The 26,172-nt window shown below is 20.1% G+C and overlaps 6 protein-coding genes across 6 annotated transcripts; 2 read left to right on the forward strand and 4 right to left on the reverse strand.

Annotated features, from left to right (window-relative positions):
• Positions 1-996: 996 nt before the first annotated feature.
• Positions 997-2,809, forward strand: SRAE_X000248400 (Sialin; the record flags this gene model as incomplete). The annotated part of the gene is made up of 6 exons (XM_024645767.1): positions 997-1,021; positions 1,091-1,338; positions 1,406-1,966; positions 2,016-2,385; positions 2,437-2,534; positions 2,579-2,809. The coding sequence occupies 6 exons, from the start codon at positions 997-999 to the stop codon at positions 2,807-2,809; spliced, it is 1,533 nt and encodes a 510-aa protein (XP_024500017.1).
• Positions 2,810-2,961: 152 nt separating this feature from the next.
• Positions 2,962-3,953, reverse strand: SRAE_X000248500 (Doublecortin domain-containing protein; the record flags this gene model as incomplete). Its single annotated transcript, XM_024645768.1, has 2 exons — positions 2,962-3,710; positions 3,824-3,953. 2 exons carry the CDS (start codon positions 3,951-3,953, stop codon positions 2,962-2,964), a joined length of 879 nt encoding a protein of 292 aa, XP_024500018.1.
• Positions 3,954-6,739: 2,786 nt separating this feature from the next.
• On the reverse strand, positions 6,740-7,745 carry SRAE_X000248600 (Hypothetical protein; the record flags this gene model as incomplete). Its single annotated transcript, XM_024645769.1, has 3 exons — positions 6,740-6,864; positions 6,912-7,589; positions 7,634-7,745. 3 exons carry the CDS (start codon positions 7,743-7,745, stop codon positions 6,740-6,742), a joined length of 915 nt encoding a protein of 304 aa, XP_024500019.1.
• A 6,792-nt stretch (positions 7,746-14,537) lies between these two features.
• Positions 14,538-17,255, reverse strand: SRAE_X000248700 (Protein-tyrosine phosphatase,receptor/non-receptor type domain and Protein-tyrosine/Dual specificity phosphatase domain and Protein-tyrosine phosphatase, catalytic domain-containing protein; the record flags this gene model as incomplete). The annotated part of the gene is made up of 3 exons (XM_024645770.1): positions 14,538-14,845; positions 14,893-15,187; positions 15,237-17,255. The coding sequence occupies 3 exons, from the start codon at positions 17,253-17,255 to the stop codon at positions 14,538-14,540; spliced, it is 2,622 nt and encodes an 873-aa protein (XP_024500020.1).
• Positions 17,256-17,373: 118 nt separating this feature from the next.
• Positions 17,374-18,045, reverse strand: SRAE_X000248800 (Hypothetical protein; the record flags this gene model as incomplete). Its single annotated transcript, XM_024645771.1, has 1 exon — positions 17,374-18,045. The coding sequence occupies one exon, from the start codon at positions 18,043-18,045 to the stop codon at positions 17,374-17,376; it is 672 nt and encodes a 223-aa protein (XP_024500021.1).
• Positions 18,046-20,234: 2,189 nt separating this feature from the next.
• SRAE_X000248900 (Peptidase S9, prolyl oligopeptidase, catalytic domain and Six-bladed beta-propeller, TolB-like domain-containing protein) lies at positions 20,235-22,283 on the forward strand (the record flags this gene model as incomplete). The annotated part of the gene is made up of 2 exons (XM_024645772.1): positions 20,235-20,346; positions 20,389-22,283. 2 exons carry the CDS (start codon positions 20,235-20,237, stop codon positions 22,281-22,283), a joined length of 2,007 nt encoding a protein of 668 aa, XP_024500022.1.
• Between the last annotated feature and the right edge of the window lie 3,889 nt (positions 22,284-26,172).

Here is a 26,172-nt window from a genome sequence, read left to right on the forward strand (position 1 = left end):
ATATATATAAATATAGATAGATAGATAAATTGATATTTAAAAAAAATATATATATTTTAATTTTGACACCTTTTAAATTTTTAAAGTATTGTTTCATAGGATTAACAAAATTTATAAACTTACTAAACAAGTAAATTTTTGTTGACATAATCAAGTTTACTCTTCAATTTTTCTTTACATTTTTATTATAAAAATTTTTTTTAATATATTTTATATCTTTAACTAAGTTACTTTTTTTTTATTATTATCATTAAATTATAATTATTTAAAAAGTAAAAATTAAATAGTAAAATAAGAAATAATCATGAATAAAATAGCTAAGATGCTTCTTTCCAATAAACATAAATGGCAAACTTAAAATATGCTTATCTAAACTTTGTATTTTGTCTACGTTGACATTGTAAAGATTAAAGCTATTTAAAATTAAAATATTAAGTATACAAAATTTATATAAAAATGTGAATACCTTCAATCTTTTCTTAAAAACTTTTTTTTTTGTTAAATAATTTTGTTAATTTATATTAAATAAAATTTTTATTAATATATAAATTTTTTTATTTATATTATTATTTATACACATATGTTTTTTTTTTTAAAAAAAAAATCATTTTTTATATTTATTATTAAAATATTTAATTATTAATTTTGAAATATTATAGGTAAATATATATTATGGCAATACTTTATTAATATAATATATTATCTGTTTTATATATATATATATATATATATATATACTAATCTCTTTGTCAATCTTCTTAATTTTTATTTACTACAGCTTTTTAATTGTATATGTATATAAAATTAATATTTAGCAGTTGTTCTCTTTTATTAGATTTGTCCTTTAAAGTTTCTTATATATTCTTTTTTTTTTATAAACATAATTTTAGTGATACCATCTTACTTAAATTTTTATAACATTTACTCTAATTATTTTATTAAAAATATATTTGTAATTATATAATTGTTAGGTTTTTTATTTAATAACATTGAAAAATGGAAAAAACAAATGTAACAATTAGTAAGTTTTTTTTTTTCTTTTTTTAAAAAAAAAAAATAAATAAAACCTTCAAATTATTATTATTTTAAGATAGGGAATCATCAAAAATTAATTTATTATGGTCGCCATATTCACGAAGGTTACGGATTGCTATATTACTTGCTTTAGCATTAGGAATTGAAGGTTTAATGCGAAGTAATATTAATATGGCAATGATTTGTATGATAAAAAATAATATACCAAAGTCACAAGAAATAGAAAAATATAATTTAACTGAATATAATAAAAAATGCATGTATGAAAATGGTAATAGTAACATTAGTTTAGTTAGACGTTATGTAAGAAGAAAAAAAGTTTAATTATTTTTAACATTTATAAAATTTTTTTTTTCTATTAATTTTATAGGAAGGTGAATTTGAATGGTCAGGACAGGAACAAAGTTATATATTTACATCATTCTACTTAGGAGGACTTTTTAGTGTAATACCTGGTGCATATCTTTGTACAAAATTTGGATCAAAATATGTTGTATTTTGGGGAGCAGTATTAAATGTTGCAGGGACATTTTTAACACCATTAACAGCTAGATATTTAGGTCCATATGCTGTTATTGTTGTACGTTTTATTATGGGTACAGGACAAGGAATTTTAGTGCCATGTATGAATGTTCTTATTGCTGATTGGTTTCCAATGTTTGAAAAAAGTATGGCTGTAGCAATTGCAACAACTGGTAATCAAATATCAGTTATAACTGCATTATTCTTAACAGCAGAACTTTGTCAAATAAAAATGTTAGGTGGATGGCCAGCTGCATTTTATATTTATGCAATTATTGGAACTATTTTTTGTACAATATGGTTTTTTTTTGTTATTGATAGACCAGAATTAGATAAAAAAATAACACAAATGGAAATTAATTTTATAAATGGTAATAAAAAAAGAGTTGTTAATATATCAAAAAATAATGTAAGTGAAAAAAAAATTTATTATTATTTTTAATTAATAATTATTTTAGACAATACCATGGAAAAAAATAATAACATCAAGTACAGTATTAGCTGCTTCATTAAATTCTTTTGCACAAAATTTTTTTAATGTTGGTCTAGTTACATACATTCCATTATATTATAAAACTGTATTAAGAGCAAATTTAACATCAAATGGTATAATGAGTGCTTTACCATTTATTGTACAATTAGTAACAAAAATTACTTTTGCAACAATGGCTGATTACTTAAAAAAAAATATGATTATGAGTAATACAAATGTTACAAAAATGTTTAATTTTATTGGTTCAATTGGTGCATCTATATTAATATTTTTAGTAACATATTTTGATTGTGAAAATAAATTAATGGCAGTTATTTTGATAATGATGTCAGTTGGTATGTCATCAGGATATATTCCAGGATATAATACAAGTATTGTTTGTATAGCCCCAAAATATACAGCTGTTGTTGGATCTTATTGTAGGATTTGGGCGCAATTTGCATCAGTTTTAGCACCATTTACTATTGGTTTATTAGTAAAAAGTGTAAGTTAATTAGATAATATATAAATAAATAAATAATTATTTAGAATAATCCTGATGATTGGAAATATGTTTTTTATATTTTAACAGGACTTCTTTCTTTATGTGGTATACATTTTCAAATATATGGATCATCATCACCAATGGGATGGGCAAAATTTGAAACACAAGATGAATTATTAGGTGAACCATTACAAAATACAAAAATACAAGATGAGGGTATAGATGATACAATAAAAAAAATTGATAATGAACTAAAGAATTTGAAAGTAAATTAAATAAAAAATAAATTTTATAAAACTGTTATATATATTTTTTTAAAATTATATTAATTTGCTATTAACAAAAAAAAAATATCATATCATTGCTGCCGCATATATATATTTATGTATATATAACTATACACGGGATATCCACAATAAAAATATTTTTAAAAGATTAATGGTGTTTGCAGTTGATGAATTACTTGAGATTTGTTATTATTTTTATCATGTCTTCTAAAAATAAATAAACCATCACTTTTACCATTTATACTTTTAATACATTCATTATTAATATTTTCTCTTTTTTCAACATTTTTTTCATCATCTAAATTTTTATCTTTATTATGTTTTGAAATATCTTTGTCATTCAAATTATTATTTAATGCTAATTTGCTTTTATGTGGAGATTTTGATTTTGTTAATGAATGATTATTTATTGAATCTTTTGTTAATTGTGTTTTAGTTGGTAAGCGTGTACTAAAATAATATCTGTTATTTCTGGCAAAATTTTTTTTATCAAGACTGCTATATGATCTTGTAATTTTGTGATTTCCAAGACCCGATGATGTTCTTGAAATTTTTAATTTATTTAATTTTTTATTCATATCATCAAAAAATAATGTTGGACTGAAATAAGTTCTAAAATTTTGTTGTCTTTTTAATCTTTTTTCATATAAATCCCAATCAAATGAAGGAATTTTTTTGATATCTCTCTTGTCAGAACACAAATATTTACCTCCATTTACTAGTTGTTCAATATTTGTTATATCTTTTTTATCATCAGCAGTAACTAATTTTCTAGCCCCAAAGCGTAATGTTGGAATACGTGTTGAAATTTCATCTAATAATACATCTATTGAGCGATATTTTTTTAAACAGACATTAACCCGAATAGGTGGAAGAAAATATTCTCCAGCTAAAATTAAAATATATTTAACAAATTTAAATAAAAAATAAAAATATTTTAAAATATATTTTAAAATTTTTTTAAATAATTTTTTAAATAAAAAAATAATTAGTATGACTTACCTGCAAATATGTTAATTATTTTAGTTTGATGATCATGATCAACAATACATGATAATTGTTTTTTATATGGTGGTAATACAAGAGGTTTTGGTGATTGTCTTTTTGAACTATCAATTTCTTTTTTTATCATTATAGTAAATATATAAAGTTTTTTTTTTTTTTAAATTTATATATAGTACAAAATAATGCTTAATCTTTTTGGTATATTTTTATGTGGTAAAATGTATAATTGTCTAAAATATAAAAAATTTATTTCCTGTAAAAATAGGTAAATAAAAAAAAGTTTTTAAAATAACATAGTAAGAAAATATATTGTATAAGAATATAATTGTTAAATATTATTTTATATTTATGTTAAACCTTAACACTATTGTTCTTGTTTCATTGTCATTATTACAAGTAAAAATAAAGTAATAAAAATAATAGTGAAAAATATTTTATAAAACCTATTGAAAATAAAATATACATTAAAATTTTTAAGATTATTAGAAAAAAAAAAAGATTTTAAAATTACATCTTATCTTTTTTTATAATAATAGAAAAAAAAATGGTTGATCTTTTTGTTAGGTAGGTATACTATTCTATAACTATTCATATCTAAATAAAAAAAAGTTATCAGTATGTAAATTAAAATATATTTATATAAATTTAAAATGTTAGGTATTTGAAAAGATGTATGATTACAACAAAAGAGATTATAATAATAATAAAATGTTATACTTTAAATAATATAAATAGTTACTAAAAGATATTTAAAAAAAAAAATTTATTTTAAAATTTTGTTATATTAAAATGATTCAATTTGAAATACATCAACTATTTATTTACAAATGTATTAAAACTTAAATATCATTTTGTTGGACGTAAACTTTGATTTTATTAATAAATTTATCAATTGACGTTACAATTTAACTGAAGTTATTTGTTTTTTAAGAAGATAAACTTAATTCTTATCACATACTAACATTTTAAAAAAAAAATGTATATATTGTCTATTACTATCATATTATGTCTTAATCATTAAAAGTATGAAAAAAAAATTTATCATGAAATGAAATGATTGCATAAAGAATTTTATCTAAGAAATAAAGTATTAATAGCATAAAGAAATTAATTAAAGTTAAATAAAAATTTAGTAAAATAACATTGATAGTAAAATAAAGTTATTTTAAATGACAAAGTTAAAATAGGGAAAATATTAATGCATTAAATTTTTTGAATGTAAATGATAAATCATTTACACATTATTATCCAACCAAATATTTTATCTACCTTATATAAATATTTAAATATTTATACAAATTTAGTGAATCAAAATTATAATAAAAGAAAAATAAATTGTTCAATTTTTTTTTTTTTTTGATATTATAAAAAGAAAAAAAAATATATTATATAAAAATTATAAAGTTTTTTTAACATTTATATAATATAATATATTTTTATATTAAATTTTAAAAATAATATTTTATTAAATTATTTGGTGATAAAATAAATTATATAAATAATAGAACAAAATAATGAATATCTTTTTTAAATATAATATTGTAATTGTAATTTTTGTAAATGTATGCTTAACTTATCATTTGATTGTATAAGAATTACAAAATTTAATAATATTATGTTATAGTCTTTTGTCTAAGATTATTTGTTAAATATTTTTAGTTGTTAAAGTTTAAAATTCTACGTCTTATTTAAATAATATAGGAAATAAAAAAATGACAAATAGTAGTTATAATTACATTTATATATTTTTCTTTAACAACTTTAAATAATTGCTTCATTGTCAAAAATGTTAATATATAATTAATTAATTGGACAAAATGTTAAATTCTAGAAATATAAAATCTGATGAAATTTAAATTTAAATATTTAGTTAAATAAGATATATTTTAACGTATCATCAAACATATCATTGATTTGTACTTTAGTCTTAATAGAAATATAAAAAAAGATCAACTAATTTAGTTATATTCAAAATATTTTTAACTGAATCTATTTGTCATTATATATTTAATTGATATGAAATATTTAGTCATACCCATTCAAACATACATAAAATTCTTGTGTATCAATCAAGCGAACAGTAACAATTAAATATTCTAAAAAGTTTAGTTTATAACACTGCTTACTCATAAGAATGTTGTTGTAGTAGTATTAAAAGTAATAAAATAAATGGAATAAATAATTTAACATTACTAAAATTAATAAATAATAATACTATAAAAAGAAAGAAAAAATAATTTAATGCATAATTGATTTAGATCATTAAACATAAAATATTTTTACTTTTAAAAAGCATGTATGAATTTAAATAAAATATTTACAAATATAATAAATTATGATATTAAAATTTGAATAATTTAACTTTTATAACTAATATTTACCAGAATTATCAAACCATAGCAATGCAAAAAATATACCCTATTATAATTTGACTAAATAATTAAATTTATCTAAATACCATAAATTCTTTTTAACAACAAAGATAAAATAATTTAATTTATTAACATAAAAAAATATCAATAAAAAAATAATTGTTATCATTCTAATTGAATAATAACAAATTTTATTTTATTTTTTAGGCATTTTATTGTTATTTACCAAAAAAAAAACAATGCAAACATTTTGGAATTTTAAAACAGGAATATAAATAAACGAGAAATATTTTAAAATTATTTTTTATTATTTTAAAGATATTAGAAATATTTGCATATATTTATTAGATAAATATTAATCAACTACCATATAAAAATATAAAAAAAAATTTAACATTTATTTTGAGCTATTTAAAAAAATTAATTTAAATTATGAAGATAAATTTTTTTTATATAAAATCAACTATATATTTTATTTATTAAATTATACATCATTTAAATTATTATAAAAATTTTATTTATTATAATTTTAGGTAAATTTTTAATCATAATCATCAGCAATATCAAGAAAGCTACCCACAGATGGAAAATGAACTGCACTAAAACCATTTGTTCCACCTACAGATGCAGCTGGAACAGCCCAATGTCCACCCCAATAAACTTGACCTAAAAGAACAATTATATAACTTAGTTAAAAAATATTAAATATTTACCAGATAACCAATCTGCTGTCGCTGATTTTGGATAATAAAACCATTTATTAGCATGATCACGGTTATGTGGATTATCAGGATTTGCTTCCCAAAGTCCAGGCTTTACCCAAGGTGAGCGTGATCTAGCCCTATGAAGAACTCCAGTTTGATCAGTTAAAGAATCAAACTTGTGAAAATTTGACATAGCACTAAGATCATTATGAACATCAGTTTGATCTTTAGCTATAAAATTTGAAAATTCTTTTAGTGTGGAAAGTTTCAATGATCTTGAATCATCATCACTTATTTTCGTATCCATTTGACGTACATTTTGTTGTTTTTTTCGTTTATTACTTTTTTCTTCCTTCATGTAACATTCCTTTATCCATGATTCACATATTTTCTTACTATAATCATTTGAATCCAAACAAAAACACTTTTTTCTTCCACATATACTATCAAAATTTTCATGAAAACATTTAAAAATATCTTTTGAAAGTTTTATTTCCATTTCTTTATCATCGTTGACAATATTTACTTTGTTAAACATTTTATTTTTTTTAATTGAAGAATAAATTAAGGTATTTTTTAAATAATTCAATTTTTTTGAAGTATCCTCAAAGTTTTTTATTTTTGAGCACATATATAATTGAGGATTATTTTTACATGCCAAATAAATATTTAATGATATTGAGTTTTCTGTAAAGAAAAAGAAATTTTAAATATTTAAAAAGTAGGCTAACCTTTTTTTCCCTTATAAATAATATCTTCATTATTAAAAATATTATTACATTTAATTAAGTTAATTAAAATTAATAAAAAGAAAATAGAAAAATAATATTTATTTATAATCATATAAAATTTGTATTATACTTAAGAATTTTTTTATTCCACATATTTATAAATATTATAATAATAACTGGTTTTAATTTATAACTATAAAAATGAAATAATAACATTTTTTTTACATATCTGGTTTAAAAACAATAAAATATTAAAAATAGAGATTATAATAAGCATGATCTACATTTGTAAAAAAACAAACAATTATTAATTATTAATAAGAAATAATATAATTTTGTATATGTAAGAAAAATTTGAGTTTAAAATTTTTTAACGAAAATATTGCGTTGACAACGAAAAATGCAGTTATTTCTCCAACAATTACGTTTTCATATATATCAAAAATGTTAAAAATAGTATTTATTTCAAAATTGTAATTTTTAAACAAAATTAAATTATAAGAAAAAAGAATAATATTAATGCTTCCATGACATTCTTTTTAAACATACATTAAATATAATAAATAAATTGATAAAATTATGAAAAAGTACAATAATAGAATTAACACAAAAATCAATCCATCTATGTATAATTAAAATATTTATTATATTTCTTTAAAGTTGTCCAGGAATGATAAATTTCCATCTTAAAAAAGTTTTTCATTCGTAAGATGTTGTCAAAAATAAAACAAATTTTTCATAACCTAATTTTAATAAATTTTTAGTTTTACATTTATATATTAAAAATAACAAAAGTTTAAACAATGATAATAATAAAAGCAATAAAATATTAAGGAATAAAAAAAGCATAAAATATAAGTGATAAAAATATAAATGAAACATATATTTAAAATACTACAATGTAATTTTCAAATTAAGATCAAAAAATTATAATAAATTCTGAAAATATATATTTAATTTATTTTTTAAAGAACATAAAACTTTGTAAATAAGAAAATTTAAATATATGAAATTTATACAATAATCTTGTTAAATTGTCTCTTATTTATATTTTTGTTAAAAGTATTATATAAGAATAATCACAAAAACATTCTTTGATTGATATAAACGCGTGCTTTGCACATGCTTGCCTGCAGGGTTCGGCTTAGAAAGCTATATATTTTTTTAATTATATCAATGGAATAAATTAAACTTTTTTGAGGACAATTCAAATAGTTTTTTAATTTTTTAAAACAGATTTTTTACATTTTTTAAAAAAGATTTATGGAGGAACGTTTTTATTTAAGTTAATTATTTATTTTTTTTAAATAGAGGTAAAAATTTTTCTTATTTGTAAAATAATATAAATATATAAATTTTTTGATTAAAAAGTAAAATAAATTTATATAAAGAAAATAATGCGCCTATTTTTGATTTAATTCATGGTTTCACTCACGCTTTTTAAATGATGGGGTAAACTAAATTAAAAAATATAACAATTTTAAAGAAAAGAATTTTTTTAAATATATATATGTATAAACTTTGCAAATGAAAAAAAAAATCTATAATTATTCTTATTTTATAAAAATATAAAACAACTATAAATGTTATAAAATTATTATATTTTTGTTTGTGTTTTTTTTTGTTTTAAAAACATTTAGAATGATAATTTTATTGTTATTTTTTATTATTAAAATATTTTTTATTTTTTTTATATTTTGGTAAATTTTTTGATTAAAAAAAAATAAAATTTTTGTATAGATTTTTAAAAATTCATTTTTTTTTATAATTTTTGAAGTATAATACGTTACGAAAAAATTTCTATTAGGCTGTCCCACATGAAATGTTGTTTTTTTTGTTAAATTTTTAAATGCGCGTAACTCAGTGGAAAATTAATATTTTTTCTTCTAATAACAGTCATTAGATTCACCAAATTGTTTTCTATCGTATAACTACCTTTTCAAGCGTTTAGAATAAAAACTTTAAAAACTAGAAGCGATAGAAGCTTCAAGGGCAGATTCTAATGGCTTATCGTTTTTGAAGAATTTCTTCTTTAAGAATGATTCAAATTTTAAAAAAAATGAGGGTAAGTGAGGGCAAGGTTAGGGATATATTTTGGGCAAAAGAAGAATTTTTTATTTTGAATCCTTCAGTTTTTGAAGCATGGTTTCCGAAATCTATGAAAGAGAATTTTTTATAAAAATTAATTAGCTTTTTATTTTTGCTAAAAAGATTTGTCCTAGAGCTATTTTTATTAACATTTTTTTAAATTGTGCACAATTGGATTCAGTTTTCATAGTTTCAACAAGTTTTACTAGGTTTCATAGATCTCCAGTGCACAATTTTTTTTAAAATACTACCATATTCCTGTTTTAAGATTTATTGTAGTTTTTAAGACAAAATTTTTATGAAACTATAATAAAAAATGGATACTATTGCTGCTTAGAATCCAATTCTTTTCATAGGTTATGTTTCATTTAAAAAATGAGTCATTTTTACTCTCAAAAGTTGATAAAAAACAGACATCAATACGATGAATTGCTTGCTTTATGTTCAACCCTGGCAATAACCTTTGACCTTTCTTTTTTGAGTATCTATTTAGCTACAAATGGTTAGAAACTTTAGATTTTGAAACATCTGAAGCTTCAGATGTCCTTCTGACAATTTGTAAAAAAATATGCTTTAAAATCGTTCTTCATGACGCTTTTATCAAAGAATGAAATTTTTCTCCATGCTGCGCATTCTTAAGCTTCTTTTTTCCCACCCTGAATCTTTATAAAAAATTTTCTTTGGTAGAAGCATTGACAAGATTCACCTCAAAAACATTATCAAAAATTTTTTCTATTTTTGCTTCATTTGTCCTTTTTTTAACTTCAAAAAGGAAAATGTTAGGAAATCGACGTTTAGAAGGCTTTGTAAAAAACTAAATTAAAAATAATTAAACTTTATATTTTGGCATAATCTTTATATCATTATGTAGAGGAGATTCATAGAAATCTAGCAAATATTTTAGAATTTTTAAAACATAGCTAGTTATTAATTAAAACTAGCTGTAAACGTCGCGCATTAAAAAAACAACATTTCATATGGGACAACCTAATATTAATTATATCATTTTTTAAATTTTTTTAATGAGTATTTTTTTAAGCATTACAAAATATAAAACCAAATTAATTATATTTAATATTTAAAAATTGTAGAGTATTGTACTAAAAATATATATTGTGAATAATTAAATTTAATACATTTATTTTTATTATTTTTTACAAAATTTTGTGTATTCATAGATAAAAAAAATTATTTTTCAATATAGTAATAATAAATATTTTTTTTTAAATTTTAAAGTTTTTTTTGAGCATATCTTAAAAGCCGTAAATTAGTTACAAGCCAAACTAAATTTTACTGAAAAATCTTAAAAAGCTACATAAATTTCCACTTTATTATCACATCAAGAAATGTACTCTTTAAAAAGTTAAGACTAATTAATAGTTTTTTATATCAAAAAAAAACTGAAAAAAATTTTTTTTGTTAAATATTACATTATATATAAGCTAATGTTAATATATAGTATATATAAAACTAATAAATATATATGATATATTAAAATTATAACATACACATATAATGTATATAAATTTTTTAAAATATTTTATAATTAAAAATGTTACAAAAAAAAATATTCATATATATAGTATATAAAATTTACATATTTGTATATATATAACATATGTAAAATTTGGTAAAACGTATCAAAAAAATTTTTTTTGTAAAAATGCAATCAGTCTGAAGTGAGTTTCTTATATCAAATCACATTATTTTTTTTTATTATCATCTTAAATTGAAGCTAACAAAATTAACCCAAAAATAATTTTTATTTACCTCGAAAAATTTAGTTTAAACGTTATTTTTCACGTTTGAAAAAAAAAATTAAAAAAATCACAAAAAACACCACATTTTCATTTCGTCATATCTCAAGAACGAAACAATATTTTTGGATGGGACTTATTTTAATCAAAAGAAAATTAATTAATGCGTAATTAAAGTCTTCTTAACAAATTTAAAATTTTTAGTTTAACTAACAGTTTTCAAAAATTTTTGTATTTTAATCAGCTTTATATAGCAAAAGTCAATATTTTTTCATAAAGTTTTTATCAAATTGTAGCCCTCAAAATTTGGTCTAGACAATTTTTTTTCTTCAAAAACTTAATTTTTAATAATTTTTTTTAAATTAAGCACGAAATTTTTCAAATTTTTAAAAATTTTCTTTTTAGCCATATCTTTGGAGCCAATAAATATTTTTTGATAAAACTAATTTTATCTGAAAGGTCTTCAAAAATCACATAATTTTTCACTCTATAATCTTATTAAAAAAATTACTTATAAAAAGTTATGGCTAATTAAAAATTTTTTTGATTATCTTAAGAACAAATAAAGTTACATAAACCTAATAATAATTAAAATATAGAGTTTCAAATTCTCCAAAAGAACTTTTTTTTCTTTTTTGATAAACTAATTTTAAAAAAGTTATAGAACATTAAAAATTAAAAAAATTTAGAAAATTTTTAGCCCAACTTCAAAAGCATATATCTTGTTTCAAAATTATTTTTTTGAACATGTTAATTTGAAAAACGGTTTCTCCGAACTTCCTTTACCTATTCATTAATTGTCACTTCAAAATCACTTAAAACAACAATTTTGCAACAAATATTATTGATGTTACTTTTTTTTCTTTATGCTATAATATCTTAGTGAAAAAATAATTTTTTGAAAAAATTAATATACTTATTGTTATCAGCGTGTTTTTTTACGTTAGAAACTAATATTAAAAAATTTATTTTCAAATTTATTTTTTTGAAAGTCATTTTTCTTCTATATAAATAGGATATAGGATTCATAATATAAATTTTAAATATTAAAAAAAAAATTAATAAATTTTTGTTTAAAATAAAATAAGATTTAAAGTATTATGTTATTTTTTAATATGTTAATAATCGTTTTTGTTTTATTTAAAAGTTAATAAAAAAAAAAAGTTTCAATAATAAGGAAAAAGTTGAATTGTTTTAAATTTATGGGTGAAAATTTATATTTTTGTTATTTTGTATTTTTTTATTGTAATAGGGATTCAATTAAATATAAAATTTAAAGTAAAAGTAATGTTTGATCTAATAAGGTTTTTTTTCAAAGCAATAAAATAATGATAAAAAAAAAAAAATAAAATTATTGTAAAGTTGTACATGTATCTAGTATAAAATATTTATAATACATAGAATGATAGAACACCATTTTTAACTTCTAAGATTTTTTTGGTACAAATTAATAATCATCATTATATTGTAATGAGTAATTCTTATATATGTATGAGTAAATATAAAAAAGATATCACTCAAATGTAATGTTATATTGTTTTTTGATAATAACTTGAACTATTTTTTTTGTTTGTATAAAAGCAATCTAAGATGATCAAAAGTTAAAGTTTTTATCTTTATGTAAAGATTCCTTTTTTTTAAACTTAAAAATTTGTTAGATATCTTAAAAATCATGTCATAAGTAAAATAATTCTTTTTAGATTCAAAATAAATAATTGATTCAAAAATTAATTAATGTAAGATATGTGATTTTAAATATAAATGATTCCTGAATTAAAAAATATTTTATTTGAATTGCAAGAATGCTTCAACAAAGATCAAATTTACAAAAACTTGTTTACAAATAAACAAATATAAATATTATCGTTAGAAAGAATAAGCTTCAACTTGGAATAAATTGTAGAATGTTTTTACATGATTTAATGTACATGAATAAATTATGTTTGTCATAAACAATTATATCTTTGATTAAGAATAGGTTAAATTTAACAAAAAGATTACATATAAGTTTTAAGTATTGTATAATTTTCAGAAGTAAAGAAAGTTTATTAACAATGTAATTATCTTGTTTAATTATAAGAAATATAAACATTAAATAAAATTTCTGTCAATAGTGATTTATCAGTAATTTTCAAATTTTATCAACAAAATTTTCAAAATTATCTTTCTTTTCTTTTAAATGTTTTTGTTCAATAGATTCAGTAGAATCACTATCATAATAAACTGTTAAAACCATAAAATATTTAGAAGAAATAATATCTATATAACTTTATTATGACTGACAATAGAAAAAAAAGTTATCCTTTAATGTAATTATAATTATTATTTTTGTTAATTGCAATATTACATAATAAGATGGCTTCTAATTAAAAATTCATTTTGAAGATTAAACGAAATATTGGTGTATTTTAAAAAAATAATAAGTGTAAGACATTTTAACTGATTGACTTTCTATACCTTTATTTTAAAATATATTTATTTTTTACTTTAATATAATAAGCTAATAGTGTAAATTGAAATTTACCCACTAATATTGCAAAAAAAAATATTTTTAAGATAAATAGCATTTGATATGAGTTATAATTTCTAATTAATTAATATAAAAAGTTAATTTTTAAAATTAATACTAATAAAAAATAACTAAAAAAAAGTGTGATTTATTTTTGTATATACTATATCTATTATGATATCATATAAATATGATAATTAAAATTTTATTATATATTGAAAAGAAATATAATAATATCATAATGATAAAAAAAATAAATCTATATTTAATTTTATATCATAACTTTGTATATAGAGTATTGTTACTTTTTTTTTTAAAATATTTATTTTAAATAAAGAAGTTGTTTTCTTTTAAAGTTATTATAATTATTGTAAATAAAAATGTATTTAAAATAGAAAAAATGTGTTATTATAAAATTTATTATTATATATTCGCATGACAAAACAAATAATTATATTTATATAATATATAAAAAGAAGTAGTAAAAAAATAAATTTTAGCATTAACTTAATTTTTCTCCATCAAAGACAATTTGTGCCAATTCCATAAATTAATCATATAATTTTCCATCAACAAATTTAATTTCATCTTTAAAATGTTGATAAAGAATACATAAAGCCAGGAAAAATTGACTTATAGTTTGGACTCCTTTATAACGATGTTCTCTTATAAAGTCCAAACTTTTGAAGAGATCAAATGGGTTTTCCTTGTCGATTGTATCAATCATGTGGATGATCATTGCAAGTGTACCAGATTTTCCAACACCTGAACTACACTGTATTACCAAATAATCATTTTTACATAATTCAACAGCTCTTTTATATAATCCATATAATGTTTTTCTATCAACAGGTATATCTAACAAAATATATAATAATAAAAAATAATTAAATGTTAAAATTTACTTTTATTAGGCCAATCCATATATTGAATTAATTTCAATAGTAATGTTTTTTTTGTGGCTATATGTTGGAGTTCACAATCATGTTCATAGAAGCAACTATTTTTATCAATAATACTAGTTCTATTTATAAGAATATAATTAAGTGATTGGACAAATTTATTAATATCAGGATATGATTTGAAATGACATTTATCTAAAACATCAATTTCTTCTTTACTTACAAGTAAAACAACAACTTTAACACGATATCTATAAAACATATCAAATGTATCATCAACAGTTTCTCTTACAAGTGCCTAGAAAAAAAAGAAATAAATAAAAGTTTAAAAATAAATATAAGCATACCTGACACATGATAATTTTTCTTTCTTTACCATTACCATATTTATAAATCATTTCATTAGCATGAATAAATCCTTCAACATTAGTAGAATCTTTTTCTCCAATATTTATTGAATGCTTATCATAACATGGTAATTCTGGATGACGTATTTTGGTTTTATTAGGAGTTTGAAGTATAGCATAAAAACGGGAACATTTTTTGGTAATATATTTTTTATCAACTTTTTTTGTTATGATAAATTTATCATAGAGATATCTTAATTTTCCGCGATCAATCATATTAACAAATCTGATAAAATATTTAACTTTTTCATCCTTATAAATATTACGTGAATCATACTTGTATTTATATTTTTTATATTGCTCATTAAATTCTAAACGATGGTTAATTAAATCAAGAAGCATATTTTTTTCCATAAAATATGATATAAGTGACTTGATAATAAATGCATATTCAATAGCAGAAATACTACCACCATAAAAATTTTCACGAATATCTTTAATAATTTCCATAGGATTAGATATATTCTTTTTTTCTTTCATAACTTCATAGACACAAGAAAAGTATAGGTAAATATATGAACGTGAATCAGGCTGTTTTGATGAATGAATAAGTGTAATATTATTGCCTGAATATGAAGAAATAACATCATATAATTTTGTAATATATAAATCAGTTTTAGGTATTTCATGTTCTTTCCAATTATTAATATGAAATAATGTTATTTCTTTAGGTTTACCAACATCAACAGTCATTTGAAAATGATAAATAGATAAATGTGAAATATCATTAGCAGACAAATTTTTAATAAATTCAACATTAATATTACCATATTTTTGTGAAGATTTTTTTGGCCAATAATTTACATTGTCATCTTCAATATCAATAAATGCCACAATAACTTTAACATTTTCACGATACAATAATTCCCAAAAATAATTAATATTATTATTTGATGGTCCATCAGAAATGATATATTTTTTTTGTGGTGATATTTTATCAATATAATAGGCAGTTATTGTTCCATTAATATTTTTATAACAATTGACTAAATATTTATCAAATAAAGATGTTGTATCAATAAATATTTCTTCAAAACCTTCACATGTTTTTTTGTAATCATGGCCTCGTTCACAATCAGCAACATAATCTCTTTTAACACCAATTTGTGAATATTTTTCTAATTTTTGTTGTGATATATCATTCCATAATTCAAATATATTAGGATATGTTTTTTGAATTTTTTTTCTGATAAGACGTGGTTTAATTGATTTGAAATAACATAATATAATAATAATTATTATAATAATAATAATAAATAGACATATACCACCAATAAGACCATATGTACCACCAATACCAATATAATCAATTAATTTATCAATAAAAGATTTTTTCATAGATTCCATTTCTTTTTTTTTATCAGCCATTTTTTTTTCATATTCTGATGCATCAGTTTGTGATAAAATTTTATATATATCTTCTCCTTTTTTATTTTTTCCCATAAATACTTTTTTTCCTTTAATAAATGTTTGAGTTAAAGTAACACTTCCAGTAAGAGTAATATAACGGCACATTAAAGATATCATGTTGGTTTTATTATTTTTTAAAATAATATAATCTCCAGAACGTTCAAAATTATTCTTTTTATTATTAATAAATTCATTTAATTTAATAGTTTCATTTTCATATATAATTGAATTAAAATATCCATATGTGATTCCATTAATGGTACAATTTGGTTTAATAGACGTTTCATTTGCCAGATATAATATGTCCTGATTTGGAAAGTTATAATCATCTTTCATTGGTCCAAAATAATATATTTTTTCTATAACTTTATCATTTTCAAGTGCAGGATAATTGTAGGTGAACTTCAGTATCTTAAATTGATGTAGAGTAAAGCTGTCTATTATCATTTCATCAGTATTTGGCATATCTTTAATACTTGATTCTGTGTATCTCATTTCTTTGATTAAAATTTTTTCACCTTTATAGAAATCAGGAGTATCTGAAGACATCAAGTGAAGTTTTATGTTGAATACTTTTGTCATGCTTTCTCGCTTAATAACATGAATTTTATTGTTATTTGGAGATACTGGATGTTCTTGACCATTAATTTTTATTTCTGGTTTTTCATTAACTGCTCTTAACAATTTCACAAGGAGGTACATGTACCAGAGTAGAATTTTCTTCTGGTACAACAAAAAAGTAATATAATTTATTGACATGAGGTATTTCATCTGCTTCCTTTAAATCAGCATTATTTATATTTAGACGTTTCATATTTCCTTGTTTATCTCTGGTGAATTTGACAACTTTAGCTGGATTGTCATTACAATTATTAGATAAAGGGAGTGTCTTTGATATTTTCTCTCTTTTTGCTATTTCAAATGGTTTTGGTTTAGACAGCCAATTGAATTGGTAACTCCAATCATAGGTGATTAAACTATTGTCAAAACGTCTTATACCAAGTTCCCCACAAGTGACTATACTATATCCAGATGCTCTATGCGACAGTGTTGTCCAAACATAGATTGGTTTTTCAATACTACTTGTAGAATTTGGCGACCATAAAGAGTCAATTAAGGCAAAATTATCTCTAGCATTCGAGTGCTTGTAATATTTTCCTGGACATTTCACAAGTATTACATCTGATATCTCTTCAAGTTTTATAGCAACAGGAAAGGTACTTTTAGTGATATTTCTAGAAACGGAAAGAAATAAAGATCCGTGAATAGTTCCTTTGCAGTAAGTAATAATTTGAAGCAGTAACCATAGAATTGTAAAGTGATGTAAAAACAGCAACATCGTAATTTATTTTTTGATTAAAAATACGACATTATAAATTACTATTTTAAAGATAAAAATTTGAATGCTACATTCAATTATTTCAAATTATTAACAAAAAATAATCATAATATAATATTAATATTTAAATTTGATGAAATTATATTAATGAACGTATTGTTGTAAAAATTTGAATATAAGATGACTGATATTACAATAAATTTATGACTAAATAATATATATGTAATAAGCTTAGTGGATGTTATAAATTTTTAAGAAAAAATGGAATGATAATAATAAAAATATTATTAAAGATATTTATTAAAATTATTTATTGTACACATATTTTTGTTATGTATTTAATTGATCAAAAAATTAATATATTTAAAATGTTAAGAAAGTAATAATCTTTTGATACATTATAAAAGAAAGTTATTAAAGGAAATAATATTATTTTCTATATATATAGTAGAGAAATGACTTTCAAAAAAATATTTCTAAAATTAAATTTTTAATAAAATTTTCTTATGTAAAAAAACACACTGACAAACGATAAGTACATTCATTTTTTCAAAAAAAATCTTTTTTTTGAGATATTGCAGCATAATATAAAAAGTAGTATCAATAATATTTACTGCAAAATTGTAGTTTCAAGTGATTTTGAGATAATACTTTATGTATAGGTAAAGAAAGTTCGGAGAAACCGTTTTTTTATTAACATGTTCAAAAAAATAATTTTGAAGCAAGATATAAGCTTCTGAAGTTGGGCTTAAAATTTAACAAAAAAGAGAAAAAACCTCTTGGTGGATTTGAAGCTATATATGTTAAGTAATATTAGGTTTCTGTACCTTTATTCGTTCTTAAGATAAATCAAAAAATGAATTTTTTTAATAAAAAAATTTTTAATTAGCCATAACTTTTCATAAAGTAACTTTTATAATAAGATGATGAGTAGAAATATTATGTAATTTTTGAAGGCTTTTCAAATAAAATTAGTCTCAATAAAAAAATATTTATTAGCTCCAAAGATATAGCCAAAAAAAAGATTTTTAAAAATTTAAAAATTTTGTGTTTATTAAAAAAAATTGTCTAGAGCAAATTTTGAGGGCTACAATTTGATAAAAATTAATGAAAAAATATTGACTTTTGCTATATAAAGTTGACTGAAAAAAATTTTTTGTATATAATTTAGAAAAAATGTTAGTTAATCTAAAAAATTTAAAATTGTTAATAAGACTTTAATTACGCATTAATTAATTCTCTTTTGATGATATAAGTTTCATTCAAAAAGTATGTTTTGTTCTTGAGATATGACGAAGAGAAAATGTGGTTTTTTTTTTTGATTTTTTTTTCAAATATAAAAAAATACCGTTTAGAAAAATTTTTTTGAGAAAATAAAAATACCTTTCGAGGTAATTTTGTTAGCTTCAATTTAAAATGAAGATCAAGGATAAATATTGTGTTTTTATATATGAAGCCTTCTGCAAACTGATTTCACTTTGCAAAAATTTTTTTTTATATATATCTTTTACCAAAATTTATGTAAATATAAAATTTTGTATATACTATGGATAACAATAATTTTTTTTCTAACATTTTTAATATGAAATTTTTTAAAATTTTTATATGCCATATATATTTACTAATTTTATAAATACTATATATAAACATTTAATTATATATAGTGAAATGTTTAACAAAAAAAAATTTTTTTCAGTTTTTTTTTTGTATCAAAAAAATTGTTAATTAAGTAAGATCAGATTGGATCTTAAAAAGAATTAAAATGAACACTTTACCAATTCTGGAATAATATTCTTTTAAATAATTAAAATTAATTTGATTTAAAATAATGAAGTTTTATGAATTCAGTTAATTTTAATTTTTTTTTTTTTTTTACTTTTTTATCAAAAATTTTCATATTTGTGTTATTTTATAAATAAGAAAAATTTTTAGCTCTATTTATAAAAAAATAAGTAATTAAATTAAATGATAACGCTGCTCTATATATTCTTTTAAGAAATGTAAAAAATATGTTTTAAAAAATTTAAAAGTTGTTTGAATTTTTTTTTACAAAACTTTATTTTATAGATATAATTAAAAAAATATATAGCTTACTAAGCCTAGCCCTGCGGGCAAGCGTGTGCGAAACACGCGCTTGTATTTTAAAAAATCTTATTATTTCAAATAAACAAATTTTTACTTCTAGAAGTATGACGTCTCAACCCTTAATTAAAGAATATGGCAGTTGGTCTTCTGTTATTGACACATCATTTTTAAGTTCAGGAAATTGTAAAGCTATTTGTGAATTGCAAACATCAAAAGGTAATAAAAAAAATTGAATTTTCGTTATTTTAATATTTTAAGATTCTGTTTTTTGGGTTGAACAAACTTTTCCAAAAGGTAGACGTGCATTATTTCAATTTAATCCTAAAATTAATAAAATAATTGAATGGACAGATGAGCAAACAAATGTTGCTGCTGCAATTCATGAATATGGTGGTGGAGCATTTCATGTTTCAAAAAGTAATTCTAATGATGTATTTATTACACAGGGTAGACAGATATGCTTATTAAAAAAACCAAAAGACAAAAATATGAAATCAATAATTAATTTGGATCTTCATAAAGATAAAATTGATGTTCGTCATGCTGATTATGTTTATCAACATCCTTTTATTTACAGTGTAAGAGAAGAATTTTTAAAAGAAAAAACTGAACCAGATAACTTACTCGTTTCTATAAACATTGAAACTTCTGAAGAAAATATTATAGCTTCAGGTTCTGATTTTTATGCATGTCCTCGATTAAGTCCATGTGGTAAATATATTGCATGGATAGAGTGGAAAAAACCAAATATGCCATGGGATACTTCTTCCATTGTTGTTGGAGAAATTGAATATGGAAAAATAATAAGACAAATAAAAGTAGAACATAATGATAGAAGTTATGCTGCAGTTGGATGGCCAGATATAGCTATTGATAATAATGTTTATTTTTTTGCTATTGATGACAGTGAAGATAAATGGAATGTATACAAATATTTGTTAAATAAGGATACCTTTTCTCTTGAAATGAAAGAAAATCTTACAAATGCATCAAATGATGTTGGTGTCCCATTGTGGCAATTAGGAAGTGAACGTGTATTTGCTGTATCAAGTAAAGAAAATACTATCGTTTATGTTGAAAAAGAAAATTTAAAAATTAATAAATTTTCTAAATATGGGAAACATGATTTTCCAAAAAACATTCCTGTTAACGGATATACAAATTTTTCATCTTTAGCTTTTGGATCATCTGATTCAAATATATTATATTGTATAGCATCTGGTCCAAGATGTCAATATGCAGTTATTGGAATTAATATTTTTGATGGAACTATTAATGTTGTTCGTGAATCATTTCCTTCAGAAAAATTGGAAAATATTCCAATTTCCGTTCCTGAAGAAATATCTTTTATTTCTGATGATACTATAGTTAGTGGATATTTTTATCCTCCATATAATCCAGAATTTAAAGCTCCTGAAAACACTTTACCTCCTGTTATATTTCTAGCTCATGGAGGTCCTACTGGACAAGCTTATAATAACTTAGATTTTAAGAAACAATTTTATACTAGTAGAGGTTTTAGTGTTTTTGATATTAATTATCGTGGTTCAACTGGACTTGGGCGAATGTTTAGAGATAAACTTAAATTCAATTGGGGAATAGTTGACAGAGATGACATGATTAATGGAGCAAAACATCTTATTTCAAAAAAACTTGTAGATCCTAATAAATTAGCAATTTATGGATCATCTGCTGGCGGTTATCTTGTTTTGTCTGTACTTCTTCATCCAACTGTACCTCCGCCATTTAGTGCTGCAGTTTCAGTTTATGGTGTAGCTGATCTAATGGCACTAAATGAAGAGACTCATAAATTTGAAGCACTTTACAATGACCAATTAATTGCTCCTTGGCCAAGTGGAAAAAATGTTTATTATGAAAGATCACCTATTAATCATATTGGAAGACTAACCACACCAATTCTTTTCATGCATGGATTAAGAGATAATATTGTTTCACCAAAACAAACATTTCAATGTTATGAAACTGTTAAGTCAAATAATGTTATGACAGATCTTATTATTTTCCCTGATGAGGGACATGGATTCAGAACAGCAGAGGCTGTTCAAAAAAGCACAGAAGCAACATACTTCTTTATCTGTAAAGCACTAAATATTAAACCTCTTAGTTTAGAGTCACAAGATACGGATAGTTAACAGTTTGTGTATAATTTATATCACGTGTTTACGGTTTTATTTTTGAAAATAAAAGTAATTAATAAATTAGTTTACAATGAAGATACTAAAAATTTCATTTTTTAAAAATATATAGAAGAATTTTAAACACATGATATAAATGATTCAAAAAATAATTCAAATTTTATAGATATTCATGAGAATTCAAAAAATAGGATTTTTTAAAAATAATTTATATTTTATTATTAAAAAAATAGGCTTCATAAAATAAAATCATAATAACTTTTTTAAGCATAACGATATTAAGATTATTATTTATAACTTACGTTGATATTTTATTTCTGAATCAATTGCAAAAAGTTTTCCAGATATAACAGTTATAGAGATTCTAAATTCTGAAATAAAACTTAATAAATAAGTTTTTTTTTTAATTTTTTTGAATAATTTAATTTTCTTGCAAAATTTATATTTATAAAGGAAACAGTGCTAAAAAATATCATAATTATTTGGAAAAAACGAGTACTTCTTTGATAAAAAAATAGTAAATTTTCTAATTTTAAAATGATTTACAAAAACCAAAGGAGATTTAATAAACAATCAATGTTTTTTGAAATTTGTTAAACAAATAAAAAAATACATTTAGTTTTTATTTTTTTTTTTAAATATCACAATTATACAGGAGAATTTATAATATATGAAAATAAAAAGTATACATATTTGCTTATTTTGTATTCAGGAATGAATGACAAAAGTCTAAATATGAAGAAAAGTGGGAGGAAGAGAAATACAACAAAACCGGGTATTGTTTTTGATAATTTAACTATTGAAAATCTCTAAGGGTAATTTTTTGTTCAATATGCTTCATTTTTTAATAAATATTTACATTATTTCTTTAAATAATTTATTTTTATTCTCTACAATTTTTAATTACCATAAAGTTAAATTAAGCATAAAAATATTTTAAAAGATATGCAATGTATCAGTTATAAAAATAATTAATTATGTTTTTAGTTGTAAAATAATTTAAAAGTTTCAATTGTTTTAAATGGTTTTATTATTTTATTTTATAAAATGAATAATTTAAAATTTAAAAAAATATATAAATAATAATTAGTGATTGGGGTAAATATTATTTTGACAAATATATTGACAATTTATTTTGTTTATTTTAATATTTTTCTGTTTTTTTTATATTTTAAAACTTTTTACTATTTTAATATGATAAAGTTTATGCATTAAGAACAGATGTTCATATAAATGGTAATTTCCTGTCATTAAAAATTTACGATTTTCGAAATAGCTTATTAATTAGAATGTTTAGAATATTGTTAGTGTCATTGTGGTTTTGTAACAGGTCGTATTATTATAATTATCACTAAACTTTTAAGCTAAAAATGATTAAAATATTTTAAATAAACAAAAACATATGTGTTTGTGAAAAGTTTTAGGATTTATCAATCATTGCATTATCATTTAAAATAAAAAGTGTCTTATTCGAGAACTGTTAATATTCTACGAAAAGGAGATGTGGCCAATATAGTGTATTCATAAGTTATGTTTTTCATCTTTATTCACGCCAAAAGTATACTATTAATCATTTCAAATAATAAATAAGACTTTTCTGTATTGGCAATTTTTTAAATTGTGTGACCTTTCTATATATCAAAGTAGTAGTATTTTAGTTATAATAAAAAGAATTACTTTTTAAAATATTTTTTGATAATGACTCTATTTTATTAAAAAGAAATTTATAATTTTTTATTATTATAAAAATATTATTAAATTTTATTAATAATAACTATATATAACCTTGAATAAATTAAAGATAACATTATAAATTGATAATTTTCTTTTCCTACTTTTTTAACATCTAAAAATTATTGTATTATAATAAATATTGATAGAAATAAAAGTTTGATTTATTCAAATGTTTTACTTTTGTTAATAAAAAAAATATAATTTATTTTTAGTAATGTTAAAAATGAATTGAATATATATTAAAATAATTTTCAAAATTTAATATTTCAATCACAATATCCATTTACCTCCTCTCTTTACACTTTCATCCTAGATAAAAAGAATAAGCATTTATACAATAAAAAAGATTTTTAAAATAGTTGCTTTAAATTTCTTATCAAAAATGTTGTCTTTAAGATTTATTTACGTTTACCATTAATGTGACTATTTTGTAATATAAAAGTATAAATCTAATAAAAGTTTCAAATTTTAAATATTTTTATATTGTAAATATATATAGACGAGAATTGAGTAAGAAAAATTTTTTTAGAATTTTTGATATTTTTTAACTTTTCCTAAATTGAAAAAATGCGCTAATTAGAAGAAATTCAATAACTTTTTGAAAAAATTGCGTCTTTATATTAATATTACAGCAAAAACTGCAAATGTTTTATTTGCTGTAACATTACAATTTCAATAGTTTCTTTAGCCAAATTTGACATTAAGGTAAAAAAAAATCGGAGAAAACGTTTTTGGTCATATTTTTTCAAAAAAGATGAATATTAAAGAGATATTTGATAATTTAAATTTAGGTAAAAAATTCAAAACTTTATAAAACTCTATAATTAAAAAAAAACATTTATATGAAAAATAATAAAAAAAACTTTAGGAGATTTTTTTTTCTCTACATTTTGACTGTTATGCCATATCTATATCATTTTCTGTTCTCCAGATATCCTTAGAAAAGTGTAAAAAATTGTTTTAACATTTTTATTAATTTTGTGTCTTTTTATTCTTTTGGTAATAACTTTTTAAAACGTAATTATTTAAACATAACAATAGAAAGACAATTAATGCAGCATTTTATTCACTTTAGAATAAGATAATCTTCACTGAAAACAGACGTTCTATTCTTGAGATATAAAATAAAAAATATTCAAAGAAAGATATCAACATAAAAATATGTTACAAAAAGTCTTATTTGTAAATATATAAATGTTATTTTTTGAAAGAATTTTTTTTTCTCTTTAGATAATCAAAGTTTTAAAGCTTTTATTCAACACTAATATCAACATAAATATTTAAAATATAAATTTTCAATTTTTAGTTGCAAATCAAAGGTATTTTTTTTTCTACTTCTTAATAATTGACAAGAAAATTTATTGTATTCTTTAAAAAAAAGAAAAGATATTTATCAAAGAATAATGAGAATGTAAAAGTTCATGATAAAATAATTAATTATAATTTTATATTATTTTATTTTTAGATTTTATAATTTATAATAAATTTAAAAGAAAATAAATTATTTTTTACATTAATTCTTTTTTTATAGCTATATATGTAAAGGATAAATATCAGTATATATAATTAAAGATTTATTTATCAAATATTTTAATTATAATTTGTCTATTAATTTACAAAATTGTATATAAAAAAATTTTTAAAGTAATTTTCAAAAATATTTTATATGTCTTAAAATCACATTATATAAACTTTAAAGATAACAAAAAATTAAAGATAATATAAAACATTATTTAACATTATTTAAACTATTCTCTATATACTCTTAAAATTAAAGAATAGTTAATGTTAGTTGTATATATAGCAAAATTACATTTTATCAAAATAAATTTTATACATCATAAATCATATTATACATAATTTGAAATAAATGTTACAAAAAATCAAAATGTGTTGTATATATAACAAAATTTCTATCAAAAAATTATGGATAATATCAAAAATTATTTTATATACTTTAAACTACAGCTAGATAAACTTTAAATATTTTTTAAAACTTTAAAGTGTTAAGTAGATATTATTATAAAGAAATTATATTCAAAAAATAGAATGTCAAAAATATTTTGAGATTATTTCTAAAATATAAATGTTTAAAATATTTCTAAATAAACAGATTTGTTTTAACTCAATAAAATGCTTTAAATATTCAATT

Source organism: Strongyloides ratti, scaffold srae_chrx_scaffold0000008 (genome assembly GCF_001040885.1).
Source record: "Strongyloides ratti genome assembly S_ratti_ED321, scaffold srae_chrx_scaffold0000008".
Taxonomy (NCBI): Eukaryota; Metazoa; Nematoda; class Chromadorea; order Rhabditida; family Strongyloididae; genus Strongyloides; species Strongyloides ratti.